At 34.6% G+C, this 23593-nt stretch overlaps 1 protein-coding gene across 5 annotated transcripts in view; it reads left to right on the top strand.

Moving 5' to 3' along the window:
• Positions 1-23593, top strand: part of NTM (neurotrimin) — a 1385759-nt gene that overhangs the window by 1339542 nt on the left and 22624 nt on the right. For all 5 annotated transcript variants that reach the window (XM_074216284.1, XM_074216287.1, XM_074216286.1 and 2 more), the window contains 2 exons: positions 18283-18417; positions 18956-19076. In XM_074216284.1, the coding sequence (XP_074072385.1) occupies positions 18283-18417; positions 18956-19076 (256 nt within the window). The remainder of the gene's footprint in view (positions 1-18282; positions 18418-18955; positions 19077-23593) is intronic.

Genomic DNA, 23593 nt, shown 5'->3' with positions numbered 1-23593 from the left:
CTAGTCTACCCTATTCCTGCCCTCTCCATTTACAAATGAGGAAATTGAAACACAAAGAGACTAAATAACTTGCCCCAAATCACCAAGGTGATGTTTCAGAATTGGGATTTGAACCCAGATACTCTGACTCCAAAGCCAGTGTTTTCAATTCAGTAAGCTGTATCACATGCCTACTATGTATTGATGATAGGGAAAAAAGAAAGAGTTCCACCCTTGAAAAAACTTATATTCATTTAGAGACAGGTAAATAAATACAATTTTTGAAGGGTCAGATCTTTGAATTTTCAGTGTAGGGAGCTTGCCATGTGGAAACTCCTGCCTAATATAGATCAGATAGGTAATTAGTTTTCTTAGAGTGTTACCTGGTGGTACTGAAAGGCATAGCTGCTTGAGGTGATCATAAACATAGGTAGGACATATCAGAAGGAGGACTTGAACCCAGGTTTTCTGTTAGCTATCTAATATACCATATTGCTTCCCCAAATCTTAAATATATGCCAGTAAATACAGTATAATTTGGGGGCTACTATCTGTAAGAAAATCAGGAATCCAAAATTTTTAATGGTTTATCCAGGGACTTTAGAGCTTGAAGAGACTTTGGATGTCATTTAGCTAAATGACATAGTAGTTAAATCCCATACACACATAATTTGCCTAAAGAGACAGTTATCAGTTAAAATATAGTTCAAGCATCCTATGCCCAAAGAAAGGGACCTGACATCAAAAGATAATAGAGATAATACAAAGGACTATAGTCAAAACATTTTAGGGGAACCAGATAGTGTGGGACATTATTGCATTGGAATCAGAAGACCTATCTATGTTCAATCTTGACTCTATTTTGGAGTTTCAGTTTTCTCATCTTGAAAATGAGATAATTGCATCAAATGATTGCTGTGACAATTGACATAAAAAATATTATGAAAACTATTATAAAAGATCTGTTGTGGAAAAATAGAAAATATTAAGAAATTTTTGCAATAGTTGTCACCTATTTCTGATATATGATTAATTTTCAATCCTCTTTTGAATACACAGATGCTCATATTGTAGCTGGTCAAACTAATACAAAATGACACAAAAATCAAAACAACTAAATGCCTCTAGGACCCTTTTCAGAAAGACCTTTATGTCTTGCTCATTCTTAGACAAAGCATCTGGCTCACTCATCTCAGCTAGCTGTCTTTCCTGTCCTCAAAATGTAGGACAAAAAAACCCTTTCTATTCCCTGTTGTGACATCAGAATCAGTCCTTATTCTTTCAAATATATCAAATGGGGCAGCTGGGTGCCACAGTGGATAGAGTACCAGCCCTGGAGTGAGTTGGACCTGAGTTCAAACTCAGTCTCAGACACTAGTTGTGAGACCTTGGACAAGTCATTTAATTCTGATTGCCTCACATCCAGGGTCATCTCCAGTTGTCCTGATTCATATGTGGCCATTGGACCCAGATGAATCTGGAGGAGAAAATGAGGCTGGTAACTTTTTCTAAATGAAATTCCTTTTTTGAGTGTATGTATGTATGTTTATATACTTGTGTATGTAAATATATATGTATATATAAACACATGCTTAGTTAAATCATTCTTAGTAAAAAGGAAGTATCCTATTTTAATAAAAGGATGATTATTTCCTCTTGATTTCAAGATCTTGAACTTTAAAGTCGAAAGAGTCCTTAGTCATTTTAGATTTCAGTAGTTCTCAGACACTTTGAGTAGTTCTAAAAATAAATTGCTGATTCCTCACATGAAATAATACATATCAGATAATTTCTACCAAAAGCTTATATGATTTCAATAGCAGTTTAAAATGAATTTGTACTTTATTCATTATACTGTCATCCAAATACTTTTTAAAAAAATAATATTTTTATGAAACATTTATTTGGTCTACAAATGTATCTCTATTTATTAATTATATTTATGTTGCTTAGAGTGATGGCAGCTTATGCTATTTTGCAAGTTTGGAGTTTTCTTAACAATAGTTGCTTACATTTATATAGTACTTTGATATAAGTAGTTAAGTGATCAAAGTTTCAACCATCTAATTCCATAACCAGCCTGTTGAAGTGTTTAGCTTTCAATGTGACAAGTTCAGAATCGATATACATTGAGATTTGCAAGGTCCTTACAATAAAATCATAGACTCTCAGTTCTCTGTGGACTCCAAGCTGGGAAAGATTGATATCAAACCCCACTCATTTTCTAAGGAAGCTGAGATCCAGAGAATTTAAATGACTTGCCCAGTGTATCATTAGTAGTAAATAGAATTTAGCAGGAATTTGAATCCATGTCTTTGATTTGAAATTCAGTGGTCTTTTCATTGTGCCTTTTTTGAATATCATTATTCTTAAAGTGGTAGCATGTTGGTGTTACCATATTAGCACATTGGAGGCAGGACTACTCCAGCAAGTGTCCATCAACAGCACCATCACATTATCTTATGATTAGACAGGGCTGCATTGAAGCATATCAATCAAAGCCAACTCTTCATGCAACTCAGCTTTTCCCAATGCTTACTGTTCCATATCAGATTTCCAAAACTTATAGGACCAGGACAATACTAATTATTAGCACTGCATAACATTTTAAGACTGGGGTTAGAGGATAACATTCACTTAAAGCTTTCCAGTTTTAAATAAGGTTCTTCAAAAAGAACACACACATATAATACACATACATACATACATATATATACACATTGAGTAATTTCTGTCCAAAAGCTACTATAATTTCAATAATACTTTAAAATGAATTTGTTCCTTATTCATTATAATGGCATCCAAATACCTTTTTAAAAATAATATATGAAGTATTTATTCAGTTTACAAATGTATCTCTGCTTACTAATTGTACTTTTGTCACTTAGAGTGATGGCAGTTTATGTTTTTTTTTGCAGTCTTGGAGATTTTATACACCTGTGTGTGTGTATATATATATATATATATATATATATATATATATATATATATATATATATATATATATATATATAAAAATACATATATATATTGCTGGGAGGCATACAGATTTGTGTAATAATAAGAGGTTATAACAAGGTCTCCTGGATTTCCATTTTGGGTAGCCAATGAAATTATCTCAGCTATTATACATGCTAGAATAAAATTAAACTGGGAACCAGCTGTGTCCTTGCTTCCCCAACAGCTACATCTGTGCTACTGACAAACGTCTTCTGAGGTGCCTAGATTTCATAATCGAGACTATTATTATTATTCAATTATAGATACTTTTAATGTTTGACTTATGCACCCTGTAACTCAGATTTCTGCATTCCAAAAAGAGTATTGATTTTTAAGGCTGAAGCACTGGGCAAGAAACTTGTCCTTCAGTTGTCTGTAGACTGCTGAGCTCATCCCTTTTTTTGCCCCTTAGGGAATTTTGGTTCAGGTGTGAGGAAGTAGCCAGCTCTCTTTGCTTCACTGTGTACTTGGCAGATTCCACTTAAGGGAATAGCTGTATCCTGCAATATTGGCTGTAAAACAAATTTCTGTTAATGAAATCATATTTTCCCATTGATTTACATTATGAACTTAGAGATGAGTTCCCATGGGAAAGTAATGGGCCCCAAGACTAAAAATAAATCCTACTAAGTATACAACAAACCTTTTAAAATTACATTTTTAAAAGCAAGATTTTCTGAAGAGATATCAATAATAATAATATTCAAAGTAAATCAAGAAGTAGAAATTTATTAATGTTGAAATTATGAGGCAGAGAGTCCATTCCTTTGGGAATTCAATGCCATGAGAAGGAAGGGAGGAAATAAACATTTATTAAGTACCTACTACCTACTTTATAAACATTTTCTCATTTGATTTTTACAACAACCTTGAAATGTAAGTGTTATTATTATTCCTGTTTTATATTAGAGGAAATTGAAGTAGGCAGAGGTTAAGTGATTTGCCAAGGATCACAAAAGCTAGTAAGGAATCTGAGATAAGATTTGAAATCAGATCTTTTTGAAATGAGAATGAGCTAAGTTTGTGAATTACCTGACGCTTCAAAGAATTGAATTCCTTTATTTTATCTTGTCTTGCTTTATTGTTTTTTTTTAATTTTATACTTTTCTGGATTATAATAAAGCACTTAATAGTTATTCACTTTACACTAGTTTACATTATTTACACATTAGTTATATACTGTAAACATCAAAAAATATCATGGTCAAAATAGCAGTAAAAATGTGCATCCCTTTTGATCCAGCAATACCACTCTTGGGTCTGTAGCCTGAAAAGTTCAAAAAAAGGATAAAAATTAAAATGTACAAAAATATTCATAGTGGGTTCTTTTTGAAGTGAAAAAGAATTGGAAATTGAGGGGATGTTCATCAATTGGGGAATGACTAAACACATTGTGGTGTGTGTATGTATATATATATATATATATATATACAGATATGTGTGTGTGTGTGTGTGTGTGTGTGTGTGTGTGTGTGTGTGTGATAGAACACTATTGTTCTGTAAGAAATCATGAGGGATGGGATTTCAGAAAAGCCTGGAAAGATTTGCATGAATTGATGCTGAGTGAGATGAGCAGAATCAGAAGAACACTAATAACAACATGGAGTGATAATCGATCATGATGGACAATAGTTTTCTTTCCTGATTTACTGTGACTATTATTATTATTTATATCTCTTCTGAAAATCATTTCAGCAGTAACAAAAGACAATTTTAAAAAACTTGTGAAGGGAAAATACAATCCATATCAGAGAAGGAACTGTGGAGTTTAAATGAAGATTAAAGCTTATTGCCTTCAAATTTTAAAGGTTGTCTTATGTATTATGTAATTTTCCTATATGTAATGTTTTCTTTCTTCTATTTGGTTCTTCTCTCACAACACATTCAATTTCAATCTATGTTTTGGAGGGGGAAGGGGGAAGGTAACAGAGAGAAGGAGGAAAATTGTAAAACTCAAAGCCTTGCAAAAAAAAGTGATTGGTAAAACTACCACTGTATGTACTTGGAAATATAAATAAAATATTTAAAAAATAAATAAAAAATATCCTTGCCAGATTCGCTGCCTTGAAAATTTTCTTCCAATTTACTTTTTAAAAAGGACTTTAAAAGTGTTGTGTCTTATTATGAATTATTTTTCATCTGTACTCACCTGACCTGGACAGAGTAGTGAGAATCCTTTGTATAAACCAAGCATTACTTTATCTGATCAAAAACATTAATTCCAGTCTGGCTGAAATTTTTTTTTCCTTTAATGAATTCTACTTCAGAAAAGAGTTTTATTGATGTCTTTTGCTTGTACATAGCTGCATTTCCCCAATGCCCCCTTCCCCTTGAATCTTTTATCCAGAGAACTTCCCCTTGTAGTAAAGGGAATAATAAAATTAAGAAAGAAATACAACTAATTGACATTCATTGAATCTGAAAAAACAGTTTTCCATATTCCTGGTTTCCTACCTCTCTAGAAAAGAGGGAGGGTCATTCCCTCTTTTTTCTTCTTCAGAGGAAATATGGGTCATTATTCTGATGTAACATTCTATTTTGTTTTATGTTTCTTTTATTTTTGTTGTAATTATTTTACATATTTTGTTTCCACACACTTTGATATGCTTATAAGTACTTATGTCTTCACATATTTCTCTGAAATCCTCATATTCATTTTTACATACTACAATAATATTACATTTCATTTGTGTTCGTACTTCCAATACAACAATATTCTATAATGTTCATGTTTTATAATTTATATTGATATTAATCGGTACTTACTTTTAGTTCTTTGCTATCAAAAAGGATTATTATGAATATTTTAGCATATATGAGACTTTTTTTTTGTCTTTACAGCCCTTGAAGCAGGTCTTTTTTTTTTGTTTTTGGTTTTGCAAGGCAGTGGGGTTAAGCCCAAGGTCACACAGCTAGGTAATTACTAAATGTCTGAGGTCAAATATGAACTCAGGTCCTGACTCCAGGGCCACTGTGCCACCTAGCTGCCCCTTGAAGCACTTGTCTTGCAAAGAATTCACTGGGATAAAAATTTATACTAGAATTTACTATTTTTTGCATAATTTCAATTTTTTCTTAGAATAGTTGGAACAATCTATAGCTTTGCCAACTATATATCAGTATCTTCCTATTGGACCACCAATATAGAAAACTTTCTGTCTTTTGTAATGCTTGCCAAATTACTGTGCGCAAGGTAAAATCACAGAGTTGTTTTTATTTACATTTATCTTACTATTAGTAGATTGGGAGTAGTCTTTTATAATCTTGTTAACAGTTTAGAATTCTCCTTCACTGTTTGTGAAAATTCTTTGATCACTTATTTATTGTCTCTTGACTCTTAGTCATATACTATTTAGATTCTTTAAATGCACTATGTAGTTCAAGCTCTACCAGTCATTCAGAAAATACCTATTGTGTCTCTCCTGTAGAATATGCTCAACAATTTTTCAGATGAGTTGTAGGGAAACAGAAATAGAAGGAATATAAGAAAAAAATATTCTCTGTTGTCAAGGACAACCTATGTAGGAAAAGGAAAGCATATCTTTTAAAAAAATTACAGAACCATGATTAGGAGTCAAAGCACCTATTTTCTAAATCTTTGCTCTTTCACTTACTACCTATAAGACTTTGGGTGAGTTACAATAATTTTTCCCCCTGGGATTCCATTTTCTCATATATAAAATAAGGGTATCTGGTTAGACTGTCTGTTACAGTTCAATTCCAGATAAAACATATTTTTCTAAGTAGCAAACTATTGTACTGACTAAAAGTACAACACAATTTCAGAAGAAAAAACAAAGGTTAAGATTCTTAAAGGCAGATTTCATGGGAAAAAGAAAGTGGTGGGGCAGGGGATGACTTGAACTGAATCCTGAAAGATGGATTATATTCATTTGGTGATGGAAAAGGGTGGGTCCATTTTAACTAGAGAACATGAGAAAAAGATTAGTAGAGTAAATTAGTTTGTGTAAAAGACAAGAGCTTGCCTTGGCCGGAGAACAATCACAAATTATTGGAACAGAAAAAGACCATAAAGATCAACATGTCTGACAAAACCATAATGAGAAATGAGAACTAGATTGATGAAGTGACTTGGCCAAGGTCACACAGCAATTTAGTAGTAGAATTGGGACAAGACAATAAATTTCTTGACTCCAAGCCCAGTGCTCCTTGCTTTTCACCATTTTGTAGTGTATATATTAGGGAGTATCAGTAAAATTAGATAAGGAATTTGCCAAGAATCATGCTAAAAGGCAATGATTGTGTGCTTGTGTGTGTGTTTGTGTGTGTGTGTGTGTGTGTTTGTGAAGTGAGTAATGTGTATTTGAACAAAGCCAGTCTCTGCCCCTCAAGGAGTTTACATTCTAATAGAGTGAAGCAATACATACAAGAAAATATTGGTCAGGGAACAGCCAAGAAATAGATCTTAGGCATTTGTGACAAAGAAATTGATAAACATTAAAAATAAGGTATTGTCTTGCTAGTTACCTAGTATTAAGAAAGTAAAGGAGAAAACTGGAATCAGTTCTAAAAAGCTGATTATTAAATTCTCAATGTAACTTTTTATACCTCAGAAATTGGCAGTCAACATCAATCAAATATATCATCATTTATACTTGTGTGAATTGTCGGTATTTAAGAAGTTGTTACTAATGCAGATTAAACCTAAAAGTATTTGTACACATATCCCCCCACCTATCCACCCCACAAAGCCTGGTTGCTAAACATTTACACACACACACACACACACACACACACACACACACACACACACACATCTATTGTTCTATGTTGCTTAAGCTCAGTAAGAGTACAGTAGAATTCTCAAGGAATGAAATTATCACTAGATTAGAATCCTGGTGACTATAGTAATATTTAATATTAACAATAATCACAAATATGAAGCATTTACATAGTAGTTCATTTTCCAGATGCTTTGCTTCCATTAACTAGTTTAAACCATACAATATTCCAAGCGAAAATGTTAATAATGCATTTAAATGCAATCTTAAAAAATACAGTTTGTTCCCCCAGAGAGCAAGCTGTTAAATATTTACCAGCACACCCATGGGGAGTAATATTTTGATTTGGACAGTTATTAGGATAGTATATGCTGAGTAGATAGGGGTGAGGACAGCTAGATAGTATAGTGAATAGAGCATGAGACCTGGAGTCAGGAAGTTCTGAGTTCAAATCCAGACTCAGAACCTTGCTAGTTTTGTGATCCTGGGTAAGTTACTTAGCCACTATTTGCCTTAGTTCCTCATCTAAAAAATGGGGACATACTAGAGAAGGAAATGACAAAATACTCTAGTATCTTTGCCAAGAAGACCCCATGGCCAAGTCATGTAGAGTCAGATATGATTGAGGTACTGAACAACATAAGATAGGCTTGGGGACAAACTAAGACTAGAAAGTCAGTTGTAATTGTGACTTGGAATGATAGGTTAAAGAGAATAATTTTAGGTTCTTGGTCAGGTGAAATGTTCAGGAATACTATTCTAGCAACTCAATATCCCTAAAAGTTTTTCTTTTAAAAAATATCCAGCATTCTAAATGAAAAGGTATTAACTTTGTATTATTTGTTCAAAGGGGATCATATTATAATTTACCTGTCAAAAAAATTTAGGTCTCTGGAGAATTTATTTAATCAAGGGTAAGAGGAAGTATTGAGGGAGTAATAATTTTTTATTTATTTGTTTTCATATCCTTTTTTATACTTTTAATGCCAAAGATGGTGACATAGATCTTCCTAGATGGTTAAAGATCAAACAATATTAATGAAATAATTTGATTTATTATTTCCATAAATCCAACTTCTAACATTTTCTTTAAGCAGAGTAAGAGAAAGATTCATTCCTCACCTCTCAGAATCAAAAAGAAATTTATGACTATTGGGCTGATTTTCTTTTTCTCTAGCATTGATGTGGATTCCTCATATAATTTGGTAAATTATAATGCATAATAATTATTGGGAGATGTACCCCATTTTCCATATCCTTTATTTTATACTGCCATCTTGAAGTAGAAGAAATATTGGACAGAGAATTATGATTTAAAATTATTGTTATTATTATTATGTTCCCTCTGCACTGATCATGTATCTTTTACTAACCCATTCCCCTGTTCAAGTTATTGAGATGAAGTCAATGAAATTTTAGTAAAGTATCCTGCCTTTTCTGAAATCCTATAAATAAAATAATGCATCCTTGCCCTAACCTGAAAGTATTGTCTTTGAGCTATTGCTCTTCATCAACACTTCCTTCAAAGCTCACCCTCTAAACAGCTGAGTTTGTCTTCTGATGAAGCTAGCCTACTCTTAGAGAGTTTGATTCCCTACATCACTTCTTTTACTCCTATACCTTTACTTATTACCCATCCTTTTCATGCTGACCTATGTCATTGATGTTACTTCTATACCTTTTTTTACTTCTCATCCTGTCATGGTGACTTAGCTTGTTTAGATTGCTTAAGGATCAGTGACTTCCAATTGCTTTTACTCTTCCTTACTCTTAACTTCTGCTAATGATAGCAATACTTAAATAAACCTTTTTTGTCCATAAAATCTTCTGGGTCAGAGTTGGTCTTTTACATGAATTCTTTCATGTTCTGCCTGAACTCTTAGCTAGCTACATTTTCCCCCAGTATCAGTCTAGGGTTTTAATTGTGAATTGCTGGAGAAAGACTAAGGAAGAATAGAACTTAAGTGTGAATTCTCCTGGAGCAGAATAAACTCAGTCACCAAGGTTCTCTCTTCTTAGTTTCATTCTACCTAGAAAGAGAAGAATGTGGGATAGATATATAGATAGATAGAGACACATGCATATACACACATATATACATGCATTAACTTAAATGTCTTCCTCTATAATGTACTGCATCCTTCTAGACTAGACTAGACTCTATACATCCAGATTTACAGGCACATATACTCTGTATGGTCAGAAATATCTAAACATGAATTTCTGAAGGGAAGATACTTTTCTGAATGTCACATGAATAATCCATTAAAAAATAAACTTCATCTCTGAAAACTCAGTGTAGTCAAAGACAATGTGATATTATTAACAATGGCAGCTTCATAGGGGAGGTAGGACAGCCACGTGACCCATAGTGGGAGGGAAGAACAAGAGAGGACTCTCTGTCCTATTGTTTTCTCGCTTCACTGGTGGAGTACACAGCCTCCCAAGAGACTTGGAGTTCTACAAGTCATCTTTCCAACATTGGTGCTCAATCCAGAAACAGCTGTCCAGAGCTAATTTATTTCCTAATGCTACGGCACTGTTAATTTATAAATTACACTGGTAATTCGAGCTATTATTAATTTCAGATGGTGTAGGGCAAGCCTAATTAAAATATGACACCGATTGCCACACATATGTACCAAGGACTACCATTTAAAATTAATGGGAATATTAAGTGTGACACTGGTCTCTGAGATACTTTGCACAGTAATTATGGTATCCTGGCTAGGAAAAATCTGACAAACATGAGACTGAGGGAGGGAAAAAACTGAACCCCTCCAAATGACCCAAAACAAAACTCATAAAATTCTCAGTTTCTGTTCTTTTTACAATTTTCTCCTTTTAATCAAGGTCATACATATTTCCATACTTGGAAAAGATGCATTGAAAATAATACTGAATAAGAAAAGTTGGCTGTTGGTACTATTAGGAGGGCCAACACTTGGAAACAACTGAATCCTTCTGTGCAGTGCTGGGATCATTAGTTGATAGTATGCTGATTATCCACTATGTGCCAAGTATTCTACAGAGCAACAGAAGATGCAATCTTTTCTTTCTAGTAGTTTATTTGCTAATGAAGTAAGATGAACACATATTTTCATCTCTTCATTATTCTCAGTATTTCTTTTGTTACTCTTGTTTGAAAGAGCTCTGGTTCTTGAGCCAGAAAATCTAGGTTAAAATGCCATCTTAGATATTTACAACCTGTGGGACTGGTACCAAATCCTTTGGTTTAACCTCCTTAAGTCAAGGATCTGGGTTCAAATAATGATTTACTTCTTTCTATCCATAAGGTTTTGGTCAAGGTATTTGACTACTCCAGTTGTCAGGTCCCCAGTAGTAAAATGAAGGGGGTGAGATAACTAATAATAGCATTTATTTAGAATATTAAGGATTGCAAAGTACTTTATATATATTTCTCTATAGGCTCATGAAGTCCCTGGGATATAGGTGTTATTATAACCAAATTGAGTTTGAAAGAGATTAAGTGACTTGTCCAGATTCACATAGCAAGATGGAGCCTTTCTGCTCTAAACAGGAGAAACTGATCCTATCACTAAGTAGTCTCTGATGTTGCTTAGTCCTATTTTGTGATCCAGTGAGCTTTTTGGCCCAAGTATCAAGTTATTTTTATTTGTTTTACTTAAAGAGAATTATGTTTTGCAAGTGTATGATATGATTTTTGCATTGGAGATGACTCATTGTTTAGAAATAAAGGGGAGAATTAGAAGGGTAGAATAACTCAGAAAACCCTTTTATAGCACTACCTTAACTGGTAACACTTGAGGGAGGAAGGAGAATCAAAGATAGTTCTGCTGTCTGGTCATTGTCACTGGTAAGACAAAGCATGATCAGAATCTTAAGGGGTTATTAGGTACCCATACAGCAGGAAGAAGAAGCCTTGGTCCCACAGTTAGTTGCACTTAGGATCAGATGTTTTGTTGCATCAAATTCTTAATCAATCTTTCTAACAAAAGTTCATATATTAGAAAAGTTTAGGGATACTGAAGAGGGCCAGGTGTTGTATAAAGGGGAATGGGGTTTTATCCAGGCATGCCTTATTATTTTCTACCTCTAATTTCACAAGCTTGGAAATAACATCAATGAGGTTGCATGGGGGTATGGGAAATCAAGGAAAGTTTTGGGAATATTCTAGAAACAGGAAGGATTTGAGGGAGGTTGAATGAAAATAGAGCACAGATAGATCCTTCTCAAAAAAAAGTATGTCCCACATCCAATTAGAAGTTGTTCTAAGGATGCTGAGTGAGATGAGCAGAAACAGAAAAACACCATACACCCTAACAGCAACATGGGGGTGATGATTAACCTTGATGGACATGCTTATTTCATCAGTGCAACAATCAGGGACAATTTGGGGCTGTCTGCAGTGGAGAATGCCATCTGTATCCAGATAAAGAACTGTGGAGTTTGAACAAAGTTCAAGGACTATTTCCTTTAATTTAGGGGGAAAAAACCTGCTATCTTATTGTCTGATCTTGCTGTCTCTTATACTTTATGTTTCTTCTTTAAGGATATTATTTCTCTCTCATCACACTCAATTTGGATCAATGTATACCATGGAAACAACGTTAAAGACTGGCAAATTGCTTTCTGTGGGTATGGGGTGGGGGGAGGGAAGTAAGATTTGGGGAAAAATTGTAAAACTCGAAATAAATAAAATAAAAAAAGAAGTTATTCTAGGGGCAGCTAGGTGGTGCAGTAGATAGAGCACCAGTCCTGGAGTCAGGAGGACCTGAGTTCAAATGTGACCTTAGACACTTAATAATGATCTAGCTGTGTGACCTTGGGCAAGTCATTTAACCCCATTGCCCTGCAAAAGCCAAAAACAAAAACAAAACAGTTGTTCTAGACAGCAATAACATGAAAAAAATGTAAATTCAGATTTGACAGGGGAACCCTCAGGATCCCTATTTCTGATTTTTTTCTTTATTTTTTTCTTCTCAATTATATGTAAAGCAATTTTCAACATTCATTTTTAAGTTGTAAGTTCTAAAATCTCTCTTTCCCTCTCCTTGGGAAGAGATTATACATGTGCAAAATATATTTTCATCTTAGCCATATTGCAAAGCAAAATAGACCAAAATGAAAAGATTAATAAAGTTAAAAAAGTATGCTTTGATCTGAACTTAGGTCCATCAGTTCTTTCTCTGGAGGTAGATAGCATTTTTTCATCTCAAGTTCTACAGAATTGTCTTAGCTAATTATTGACCCTTAATAATGGTACAATGTTGCTATTATTGTGTATAATGTTCTTGTTCTGCTTGCTTCATTTTATATTAATTCATGTAAGTCATTCCATATTTTTCTGAAATTAATCTGCTCATCATTTCTTATAACACAAAAGAATTTCCAATGTTTGCCACCTCTAAAAGAGCTGCTATGAATATTTTTTGTACAAATAAGTCATTTCCCTTATTTTTAAATTTCTTTAGGTATTGCTGGGCATAGTTTTATAACCTTTTGGGTATAGTTCCAAATTGCTCTCAAAAATTATTGGATTAGTTCACAACTCTACCAAAAATATGTGTCTCGATTTTTTCCCACATCTCCTCTGACATTTATTATTTTCTTTTACTGTCCGAATATCCAATGTGATACATGTGAGGTGATACCTCAAAGTTAACTTAATTTGCATTTCTATAATCAATACTGATTTAGAACATTTTTTGTTATATAAATAACTATAAATAACTTTGCATTCTTTGTCGGCAAATTACCTATTCACATATATACTTTGATCCTTTATCATTTGGAGAATGACTTGTATTCTTTATAAATATAACTTAGTTCTTTATGTATTTGAGAAATAAGGCTTTTATCAGAGAAATTCCCCCCCCCCATTTCCTGCTTTTCTTCTAATCTTGGCTATATTGGCTTTCTTTGTGTAAAGAATATTTTAATTTTGTGATTGAAATTAAAGAGATGCAAAGTTCTGGGTACATTCAATTTATTGCAAAGGTTAGCAATTTCCAATAAAAGGGGTCTTCTCAGCTTCTTTGAAAGCCATAAAGACTAAAAGGTGAGGTTTACTTGCCTTCAGATGATTTTAGGAAGTACAAGAGATCAAAGAACAGGAAACATCACAGGTGAAATGCAATATAATTGGTTGGACATCTGGAATGCCAGGTCAGCAAGAACCTCTCCTCTCTTGTTGCAATAGAAAGCTCATTGGTAGTGTCGCTGCATAGTTGGCTAATATCAAAACAATAGACTAGACTTTCTTGAAAGACAGTCAATATTGTAGAGATAATAGACCAGACATCCTGGCATCCACCTGCACCCTTCAAGAACAACATATTTCTTTTAATTATATACTAGTGCTAGTGCTACAGAGATAATAGTTTTATTTCAATTAAAGTGATTTATGGAGAAATTTAACTTTTAAACTTAACTCAGAGAGGGAAGCTGAACCTCTGGATTCATGAACTTCTGAACTTAACCTAGAAGGCACGGTTCAAGCAGTTCTAGATTAGAGTAAACTGTAGAATAGAACCAAATAAGAAAGACTAAATCAAGACTATATTTTATTTCCTCATAATTTAATGCAATCAAAAGTATACATTTTATATCCCATAATAATCTTTTTCACTTGTTTGATTATAAATCCTTTCCTTATCCATAGATCTGATGGGTAAAATGTTCTACTTCCCTAATTTGATTATAATATCATTATTTTTATCCATGTCATATACCCATTTTCACCTTATCTTGGTATTTGAATGTGAGATGTTGGTCTATGCCTTGTTTTTGCCAAACTACTTTCCAGGTTCCTCAAGAATTTCTATCAAATAGTGAGCTCTTGTCAAAAAAAGCTTCAATCTTTGTGTTTATCAAATATTAAATTACCATGGTCATTTACTACTGTGTACTATGTACCTAATCTATTCCACTGATTCATAACTAAATTTCTTAGCTAGTATCAGATTGTTTTTATGATGACCACTTTGTAATACAGTTTGAGATCTGGTACTGCTAGGCCACCTTCCCTCATACTTTTTTTTTTATTGATTCTCTTGATATGCTTGAATATTTTATAATTTTAGATGAATTTTGTTATAATTTTTTCTAGCTATATGAACAATTTTGGGTACTTTAATTGGTTGACACTGAAGAAGTAAGTTAAGTAGAATTGTTGTTTTTATTATATTGACTTGACTTTCCATGAATAATGGATATTTCTCCAATTGTTTAGATTTGACTTTATTTGTGGGAACAATGTTTTGTAATTGTGTTCATAGTTCATATAGTTCCTGAGTTTGTCTTGACAAGTAAACTCCTATGTATTTTATATTGTCTACAATTATGTTAAGAAATTTCTTTTTATCTCTTCCTGCTACACTTCCTTGATAATATATAAAAATGCTAATAATACATGTAAGTTTATTTTATATCCTATAAATTTGCTGAAATTGTTTCCAGTTTTTAGTTGATTCTCTTTATATACCATCATATCATCTGCAAAAAGTGATAGTTTTCTTTCATATTCTAATTCCTTCAATGTCTTTTTATTATCATATTGCTATATCTATCATTGCTAATAAGATAGTAAATAATAATAGTGATAATGAGTAGCCTTACTTCACCTCTGATCTTATTGGTAAAGTTTCTAACTTATCCTCATTATAGAGAAAGCATGATGATGATGATGGTTCTGATAGTTACTACTTTTCATTTTAAGGAAAGTTCCATTTATTCCTCTAGTGTTTTAATAGGAATGAGTGTTGTATTATATCAACAACTTTTCCTGCATCTATTGAGCTAATTATATACTTATTTTAGTTATTGATATGGTCAGTTAAGTTGATATTCCTTATATTGAACCAGTTCTGCATTCTTAGTATAAATCCCACCTGGTCATGGCATATGATCTTTGTGACATATTGCTATAATCTCCTTGCTAGACTTCTATTTATAATTTTTGCATCAATAGTCATTAAGCCCTATTTCTATTGAAGTAGTTCTGAGCTTGAAACTGTGCTGAATGATCACTTCCAGCCATGTCAGAATGATGGTCATGGTCAAGGGGACATAGGTATAAGATAGAAAGTTCCTATGCATAGTGATAGTTTAGTAAGATATTTTTCTAACATTCCTATATATGATACTTTATGTCTTTCATTTATATTTCCTTGCTATTGAGTGAGGGCAGGTTCTAAGAATTTCCTGTCAACAAGAATAGATTTTTTTTAAGTTTCTGGTTGCACCCATTAGTCTGTTAGCCTCAAAAAGATTAGAAATTAGAGAAGGACAATATTACTGTATATTTGGGCATCCACAGTCTATTTCACTGGGAAATCTGGCAATTGAATAGCTAATGTGCAGGTGTGAGGGATCATACATGTAAGATGGCAACTTTTAGTAATTATGCCTCAGGGATAATTACTGAATGATATAAAGAATCTCATCAGAAGATAACTGATGCTGAAATTATCAGAATAATTATTCAATTATTCCAAAGACTCATATCAGTGCATATTTCTTGAAAGAAAGGCTATATTGCTTTGGAAGAATCATATAACTTTCATTTTTTGGGAAAGGGGGAGTATTAGTAACCCACTTCTTGTGGGAATTTTTGTAGAGAATTAACCCTGTTTGCTCTTGTCTGAAGAAAGCAGAGATCTTGGAAGACACTTTGATTTTTCTGGGCATGTGTCTGTAGGGTTATAGGAGTGAGGTAGAAGTTCTCCCTGAGTCAGAGAGGTTACTATAATAAATTTTCTGTGTATATATCCAACTCTTCTTGGTAGATTCTTTCCTTCACTTTAACTGAAGAACTATAACATAGAAGAAAGCTAATATTAGTCATTTGGGCAAAAATCTAAGAATACAATTGCCTGAGAACCAGATTCCATCCAAATCACAAACCCATCAGCAGGCCCCATTTCTTTTCAACTCCACAAAATACATACAGATAAGCAGCACACCACAAAAGAACCTTATTCTCCAAGGTATGTGGAAGACAAGACATACCTACCCTGACCCACTGATACCAATTTCCCCAATTAAGAACAAGATAATAACACCTCAAAATATAAAAAATGAATGGGGAAAGCACTAGATGTGGTAGAGCTAGATTTTATTTCTTAGTTGTTCAGATGCTAGAAATGTGACTTAGAATCAGTTCTGTGAGAGCTGAACAAAAAGAGGAACAAAAGTTGAACAAAAATACTAAATAAGTATTCAAAAAGCAGATAGTGAAAACGATAACAAAATGTAGACCTTCCCTGATATTTCTTATGGACCAGCACACACTGACTGAGCTGCCCTACTAAGTAGATAGCAAATTTCATCAAAGACTTAAAGCAAAGTTTATTTTCTAGGCCTCTAATTGTTAATAGGGTTCATCACATCAGTCCCATGGACAGTGACACTCTCTCTATTAAATGCTTCCTTCAGTTGAATTACCTCATGGTGTAGTACTGATCGTATAGGTCAGTAATTGGATTTAGTCCATCTTAAGCCCTATCTCCTCCTCTCTCCTCATCTCATCTCATCCCTCTCTTTCTCTGTCTCTCCTCTATCATTCATGATTTAATTTAATTCCATTGAGCTTTCCTTTGCCCTTGGTAGTTGTATTCCTATACATACATATGTGTTCTACATATATGTGTGTGTGTATTTTATGTCTACAGTTATTGCTAGGTAGATGCTGCTTTATGTCTTTAACAGATTTGCATTCATGAATATGAGTTATAGAAGATGAAATATGTACAAATGAAAGAAATCTTAGTGGTTATCTAGTCCAACTCTCTTATTTCATAGATGTAGAAAATGAGAAGATGAGGTGAGATAACTTCCATTTAGTCACAAATAAGTAGCAAAGCCAAGATTTGAATCCACCCCTAATTTCAATCTAGTGTTTGTTGCACTACTCATATGCATTAAAACAGTGCCTTAAACTGAACTTGTCTGTGATAAAGGAGTTAGAGTTCTTCTAAGCTCTTCAAAGACCAATATAACAAATTACACATTACAGAATAATGGGTCTCTAAGCATCATACTCAGGAAATCAGTGGATAGTACAAGATAGGTAGATCTGAGATATTTCATGATTTTGGGGTTACCAGTCTTTAAAAATGACTTAATCCTTTTTAGATACTGAAATTTTTTCCCCCATTCATGTATCTTATTTCATAAGCCAGGAAATAACATTAGACTTGGAATGTTTCTCAAACTTTTTTGGTCTTAGGATTCCTTTGCATTCTTGAAAAGTATTGAGGACCTCAATGTATTTTTTGATAATGTGAGTCATAGTTATTGATAAAATATCATATTAAAGTTTTAAAATCTTAGTATTATTGTGAAAATAATTTTGATCTCAAGGAATTTCTAAAACAATTTTGGGGGGGATCTCAAGGGGTTCCAGATTGCATTTTGAGAACTGCTGCTCTAATGTGATCCTGGGCACTTTGTTTCTTTTGTCTGTGAAATAAGTGAATTGACATACCAAATGGTAGCTAAGGTTTCTTCCAGTTCCAAATGCTTTGATCCTAATTCCTCCTCCCCACCCCATACATCTCCCTATTTCTTCCTACAGCTGTTGGCTTCATGAGTGAAGATGAGTACCTGGAAATTCAGGGTATCACCCGGGCACAGTCTGGAGACTATGAGTGCAGTGCTTCCAATGATGTAGCAGCACCAGTGGTGAGGAGAGTCAAAGTCACTGTGAACTGTGAGTGGCTTCCCTTTTTCCTGATTTTAGTGGGAATGGTATGGGGATGTGTCAGGCATAAATAAGGAGGCACCTTTTATATGGATCATTCATGACCTGTAATGGAAGAGGAATACATTATCTTTACTCCTGGACTAGATTGATCATTACTTAGAAATCTTCTCAACCTATGGTCTGCAGCACCTGTCTGTATAACCAGATAGGTGAAATGTCACTACGAAAAGCTTAAAAGAATATTCTCAAAACAAATGACTTTTAGTTGATTGGTGTAAACTAAGGTGCTTCAAGGAAGACCATGGCAATGGGCGTTGCTACAGGGGAATGGGTGAAGAATGATGCCAAGTAAGATGGTGATTGAGGGAGAAAACATCGTGAAAGACAAGAAATATTCCATTATCTGAATATGTGTACCCAAGGAGTTGGGCAATGAATACTAGTCAGGGAGAGGACTGGTGGTGGAATTTGAAGCCAAAGTACAGTAAAAGTTGACCTTGAGTATGCTCTTAGAACTTTTCTCTGTGTGTGTCTCTCTCTCTAGACCCACCCTACATTTCAGAGGCTAAGAGCACAGGAGTTGCTGTGGGACAAAAGGGAACACTGCAGTGTGAAGCATCTGCTGTCCCTTCAGCAGAATTTCAGTGGTACAAGGATGACAAAAGGTATGCAATCTTACCAAAGACCAACAGGAACTACCCTCTAGTCTGCAGACTACAATCTGATAAGTAGAGATGAATTCTGGTAAAGTTTGCCCCCACTCTCTCTACAGAAAACAAATACACAAATGAACAAACAACTACAACAAACCCTCCAGGGGCTAAAGCTTTGGTTTAGATTCCTGGATGAAGCCCTTTTAAAAGTGCTGTATGCAACTGTCCCTGGCTCATGAACTGAAGAAAATCTAGTAACTATAAAGATCGGCAACCAAAAGTACTAGAAATTCAGTGAAAGGGCTAGGAAAAATGTTTGCTGCCTCAGATTTTTTAATTTATTCTCAAAGCTGTATTAACAGTTTAGGGCTGGACTAGTGGACACTGGGTGGGGCTAAGAAATCTCACTTAATATGTCTACAATTCAACAACAGAATAGTTTTGTATAGAAGCAGCTTTGTATAGAAGGGTCAGTGGCCTGACTTAGCCAAGGTTTTGTAGCAGACTCTTCTATTTTGTCACAGTTAGAGGAAAGATGGTACAGGCTATGAAGGAAATCTAGCTCTTTAGTTCTTTCTATTGTAGTGGGTATTATTGGGATATTTGTTGTGATTTAGCAAAGATTAAAACTCCTCCTCCCTCTGAGAAGTTTTAAGGAGATCTTTCAGCTCAGGGTCCTCCAGTCTCAGTAAGGGCAGGAAATGTTGTTATCAAATAGCAGCTGGAAAAATAAAGGCACACAGAAGACTGCAGTCCCTGGGCCTAGAATATTCTGTTAAGTCAAAAGGATAGAATGCCAAGACTGTTAAATTTACAAAGCAATAAACTGACAAAGAAGGATTCTTAGAAGCAGAAAATTCCAAAAAGAATGTAGAGTGTGACCAAATGAGAGGTTGTAGGTTAGCTATGGATTAAAAAAGTTTGGGGGGAGGGGAATTTACTCTCTTATTCAGAGAATTACTGTTGTGTCCATGATTTCCTTTCTTAAACCAAACTTAATTTGGGATTTATTTATCATCAAGTCACTGCCATTAGATTCACAAATCTCATTATAATGATTCCAAAGTGGTTAACCAGTTATTTTATTTATCATGACTGACTCCAGCTAAATCCTTAGTGAGAGAAGTTACATGTTCAAACTCCCAGGTTAGAGATGAAAAGGCCAAAACACAAAGTACAGAAACTGGGGCAGAGCAAAAACAACAGAAACTAAAAAGTCCTGCTTCTTAGATTGCCCAAGGAATGATACTCCCCTTGGCAATCTCATTTGAGCAGATTTCTCTTGGCAAAACTGAGTTAAAAAAAGAGTTAAGCAGATTTCCTAAAATCACAGAACAAATTGGTGACAGAGGTGAAGGGCAAAATGGAAGCCCCTGAATATCTGCCCCAACCACCTTCCCTGATTTTGATTTTTTCTGGAAGGAAAAAAAAAAATTAAGACAAAGAAAATAAAAGGAAAAATAGTTTTAAAATATATCTAGGAAAATGAAACTAGACAGTAATGGGTAAATGAAAAAGAAAAAGACACCCACCCTTTTACTTCTCCCAATCTTTTGCTATCTCTGTAGAAGGGGCAGCACCATCTGCTGTTATTTACTGGGGAATTGAAGGTAAGAGAGCATCACGTGAGAGATTTTCACAGGCTGCTGACATACAGGGATTTTATGCTTCTTTTGTCTGCATCACTCTATTGCCCCCTTTCCTCTCCTTACTTTTTCTTTCTTCTCCTCTTCTCTGTTTTTCCCTCCCCTTTCTCCAGGTTCCTTTCTTCTTTCACACTCCCTTTCTCTATATCTCTGTGTGTCTCTAATCCGTCTATATCTCTGCCAGTCTCTTTCTTTTTCTTTGCCTTTCTGTCTTTGTTTATTTGCCAAGTTCTTTTTTGTTTCTACCACTGTCTCTATCTCTGTCCCTGTTTATCTGTCTCTGAGTAGAGTGAATACTGTACTTGGTGTCAGGAAGATCTAAATTCAAGTCTTTTCTTAGACTTTTACTAACTACAAGATGCTGGGCACATCACTTTAACCTCTCTCAGTTTCCTAATTTGTAAAACAAAGTTAACAACAGCACTTACCTAACAGTGCATTGATAACTCTGTGACACATGAAAACCCTGAGAATTTCTGAATAATTAATAATCACTTTATTAATCAGACTAGCTAAAAGTAAATAAATTGATGGTCAGTGTTTTCTTTCAGTAATCAAAAACAAACTATGGAAAGACTGAGAGGTTTAATATTCATTTGGAAAAGGGGTTGTCCCCAACAGGTGAAAATCAGCCCTGTTTGGTGGACATTTAATAAGGAAGAGAGTTGGAAGTTCTTGGTTTCTCCTGCTGAGAATGTAGTTTTATGTTGAGAGTTAGCCACCTCCAGCAATCTGAACAGGGAATACATCTCTATTCAGACCCCTCTGGTTGGTTTTCTCCTTCATAAGCTGGGTAAGCTTAAATTCCAAAGGAGGGTTATAAGAACAGGGGCTCATTTCCTTGAGACAAAAAATCACCTAGATTAGATTTTGTTTAAGCTCTAAACAGAAGTAAGATCTCCTGTATGGGTGGAGTCTTATCCAAGATTGAAATCCATGTTCCCAAAGTGTTAGCAAAATCTTATCTATCAGCCATGTCCTTCAGAGACTGACTGACCTCCAGGAGCTGGGTACTAGATGAAGAAATAAAGCAAATAAAACCTTTATGTTAATTTAATAATTAGTTGTTAATGTAGTAGCAAATGATAATTCTTTAAACACTTAAAAGACTCAACATACTTAACATACCTTAAAATGCTGTGTAAAGGCTAGTTATAATTCATATATTTTATTTTTTTTCATTTGAGTAGAGTTGTCATTCTCCTTGGCATCCAACTTAATCAGAATTTTACTATTTTTGAGTTTCCTGTCATTGACAAACTCTTTCATGTTACTAAACCTATTAGGGAGTAAGCCTGTACCTCAGTCAGGGCAGGAGGAAATAGGCAACAGGACACCTAGTTTTTCCTTTGTGAGGGAGATAGGGAGCACTTTGAATGACCTCTTTCTCAATTTTTGTAGGTGGATCATCTTCAAAGGTTATTTGTAGGAGGTTTCTACTAGGCAATTTTCAGATGGTCATAGTAGAGGCTCTGAATCCACAGATCCAATGGATCTAGGCATCTGTATTTCCCTGTGGGTATTGTCAATCTAGGGGAAAAGAAACAAGTAATACACTTAACACGTGCTGCCCCACTGCAGGGACAAATTAGGGGAAAGAACAGAGGGGAATTGAGAAAAATAGAGTCCTGGGCAGGGGAAGGAGGGGCTGGGGACAAAGTGTCTTGGGAGACAGAAGGAACTACACTGTGAAAAGAAAAGCCTGTGATTCTAAGAGCTGCAAAGTGCTGCAAAGTGCTGTCAGACCACCCCACACTGCTCTTAACTAAAGACATTTCAGAGCTGTCAAGCTGGAACCTGCCTCTTGATTAGTGTCTCTCCTCATAACACAACCCATGTTCAATTCACAGTTCAGGTCTGATGTGAAGCATGCCTCAGCACCAGATAGATGATGGAGGAATGGCAAACAAGGAAGGGGTGATTAGTTGGTAAAAAGTAGCCTCCTCAATAGGACAGCTTTATTTTTTAGGATATCCCCTGGGAGACGGAGGTCCACATATCAAGTCTAGGAGTTTGGGCCTGAACATTATGGAGTGACAATATGTTTACTCAATATTTAGTGACACACAAATTACACTGTTTGCTTGCTTGCTTATATTGTAGTCAGAGGAAAATCCCTATTGCCAGAGTTCTTGTACATGACCCCTACCTCCTCAGATTGTTGATTTAACCTTCCACTATAACTCCAGTGAATATGTGTAATATCCTAGTATTTCAAAGTCTGCTCAGAATGTTGGATTCTTCCCTTCCTGATACTTCAAAATAATGAAAATTTGTATTCTTTCTCCTTTGCTTTCCATAATACAACTATTTCATTGTTCTTTTTCTACCATTTATCCATCTTTGTTCAATGTCCTTTGTTGTATCATTACTCATTTCCACTCCACATCTCTTTTGTGTTCAAGCATCATTTCTATGTAGATGATTTAAAAATCTACATCTGCTCCCCAATATTGCTCCAATTGCTCCTGAAGTCCAGTTCTTTATCAACTACCTTTTCAGCATCTCCAATTGTATGTTTCACTAACACCTCAGATTTCATCATATTTCCCCCTAATTCTGTCCTTCTTATAAACTTCTCAAATTCTCTATTTCTATTAAGTCATCATCATTTCCCTAGTCATAATGTTCATAACCTTGTAATCACCCTTGTCTCTTCCATCTCCTCCAATGGCCCTTCTCCCTTTTGGCCCTTTTGGCCCTTTTGGCATAACCAAAAAGTTTCTTCAATCCTATGAGTTTCACCACTGCAATTTCTTTTATATCTCCCCTTCATTTCCTATCACTACCCTGTTTAGACCTTTATCATTCTCACCTATTTTTATTTATCCCTACTTGTTCTCTTTCCTCTTAGTTCTCCATCCTACTATCAATTCTCTTACA

The sequence above is a fragment of the Macrotis lagotis genome, chromosome 1, assembly GCF_037893015.1.
Source record: "Macrotis lagotis isolate mMagLag1 chromosome 1, bilby.v1.9.chrom.fasta, whole genome shotgun sequence".
Lineage (NCBI taxonomy): Eukaryota > Metazoa > Chordata > Mammalia > Peramelemorphia > Peramelidae > Macrotis > Macrotis lagotis.
Note: the sequence above shows the minus strand (reverse complement) of the source record. Positions and strands in the feature narration are given on the sequence as shown.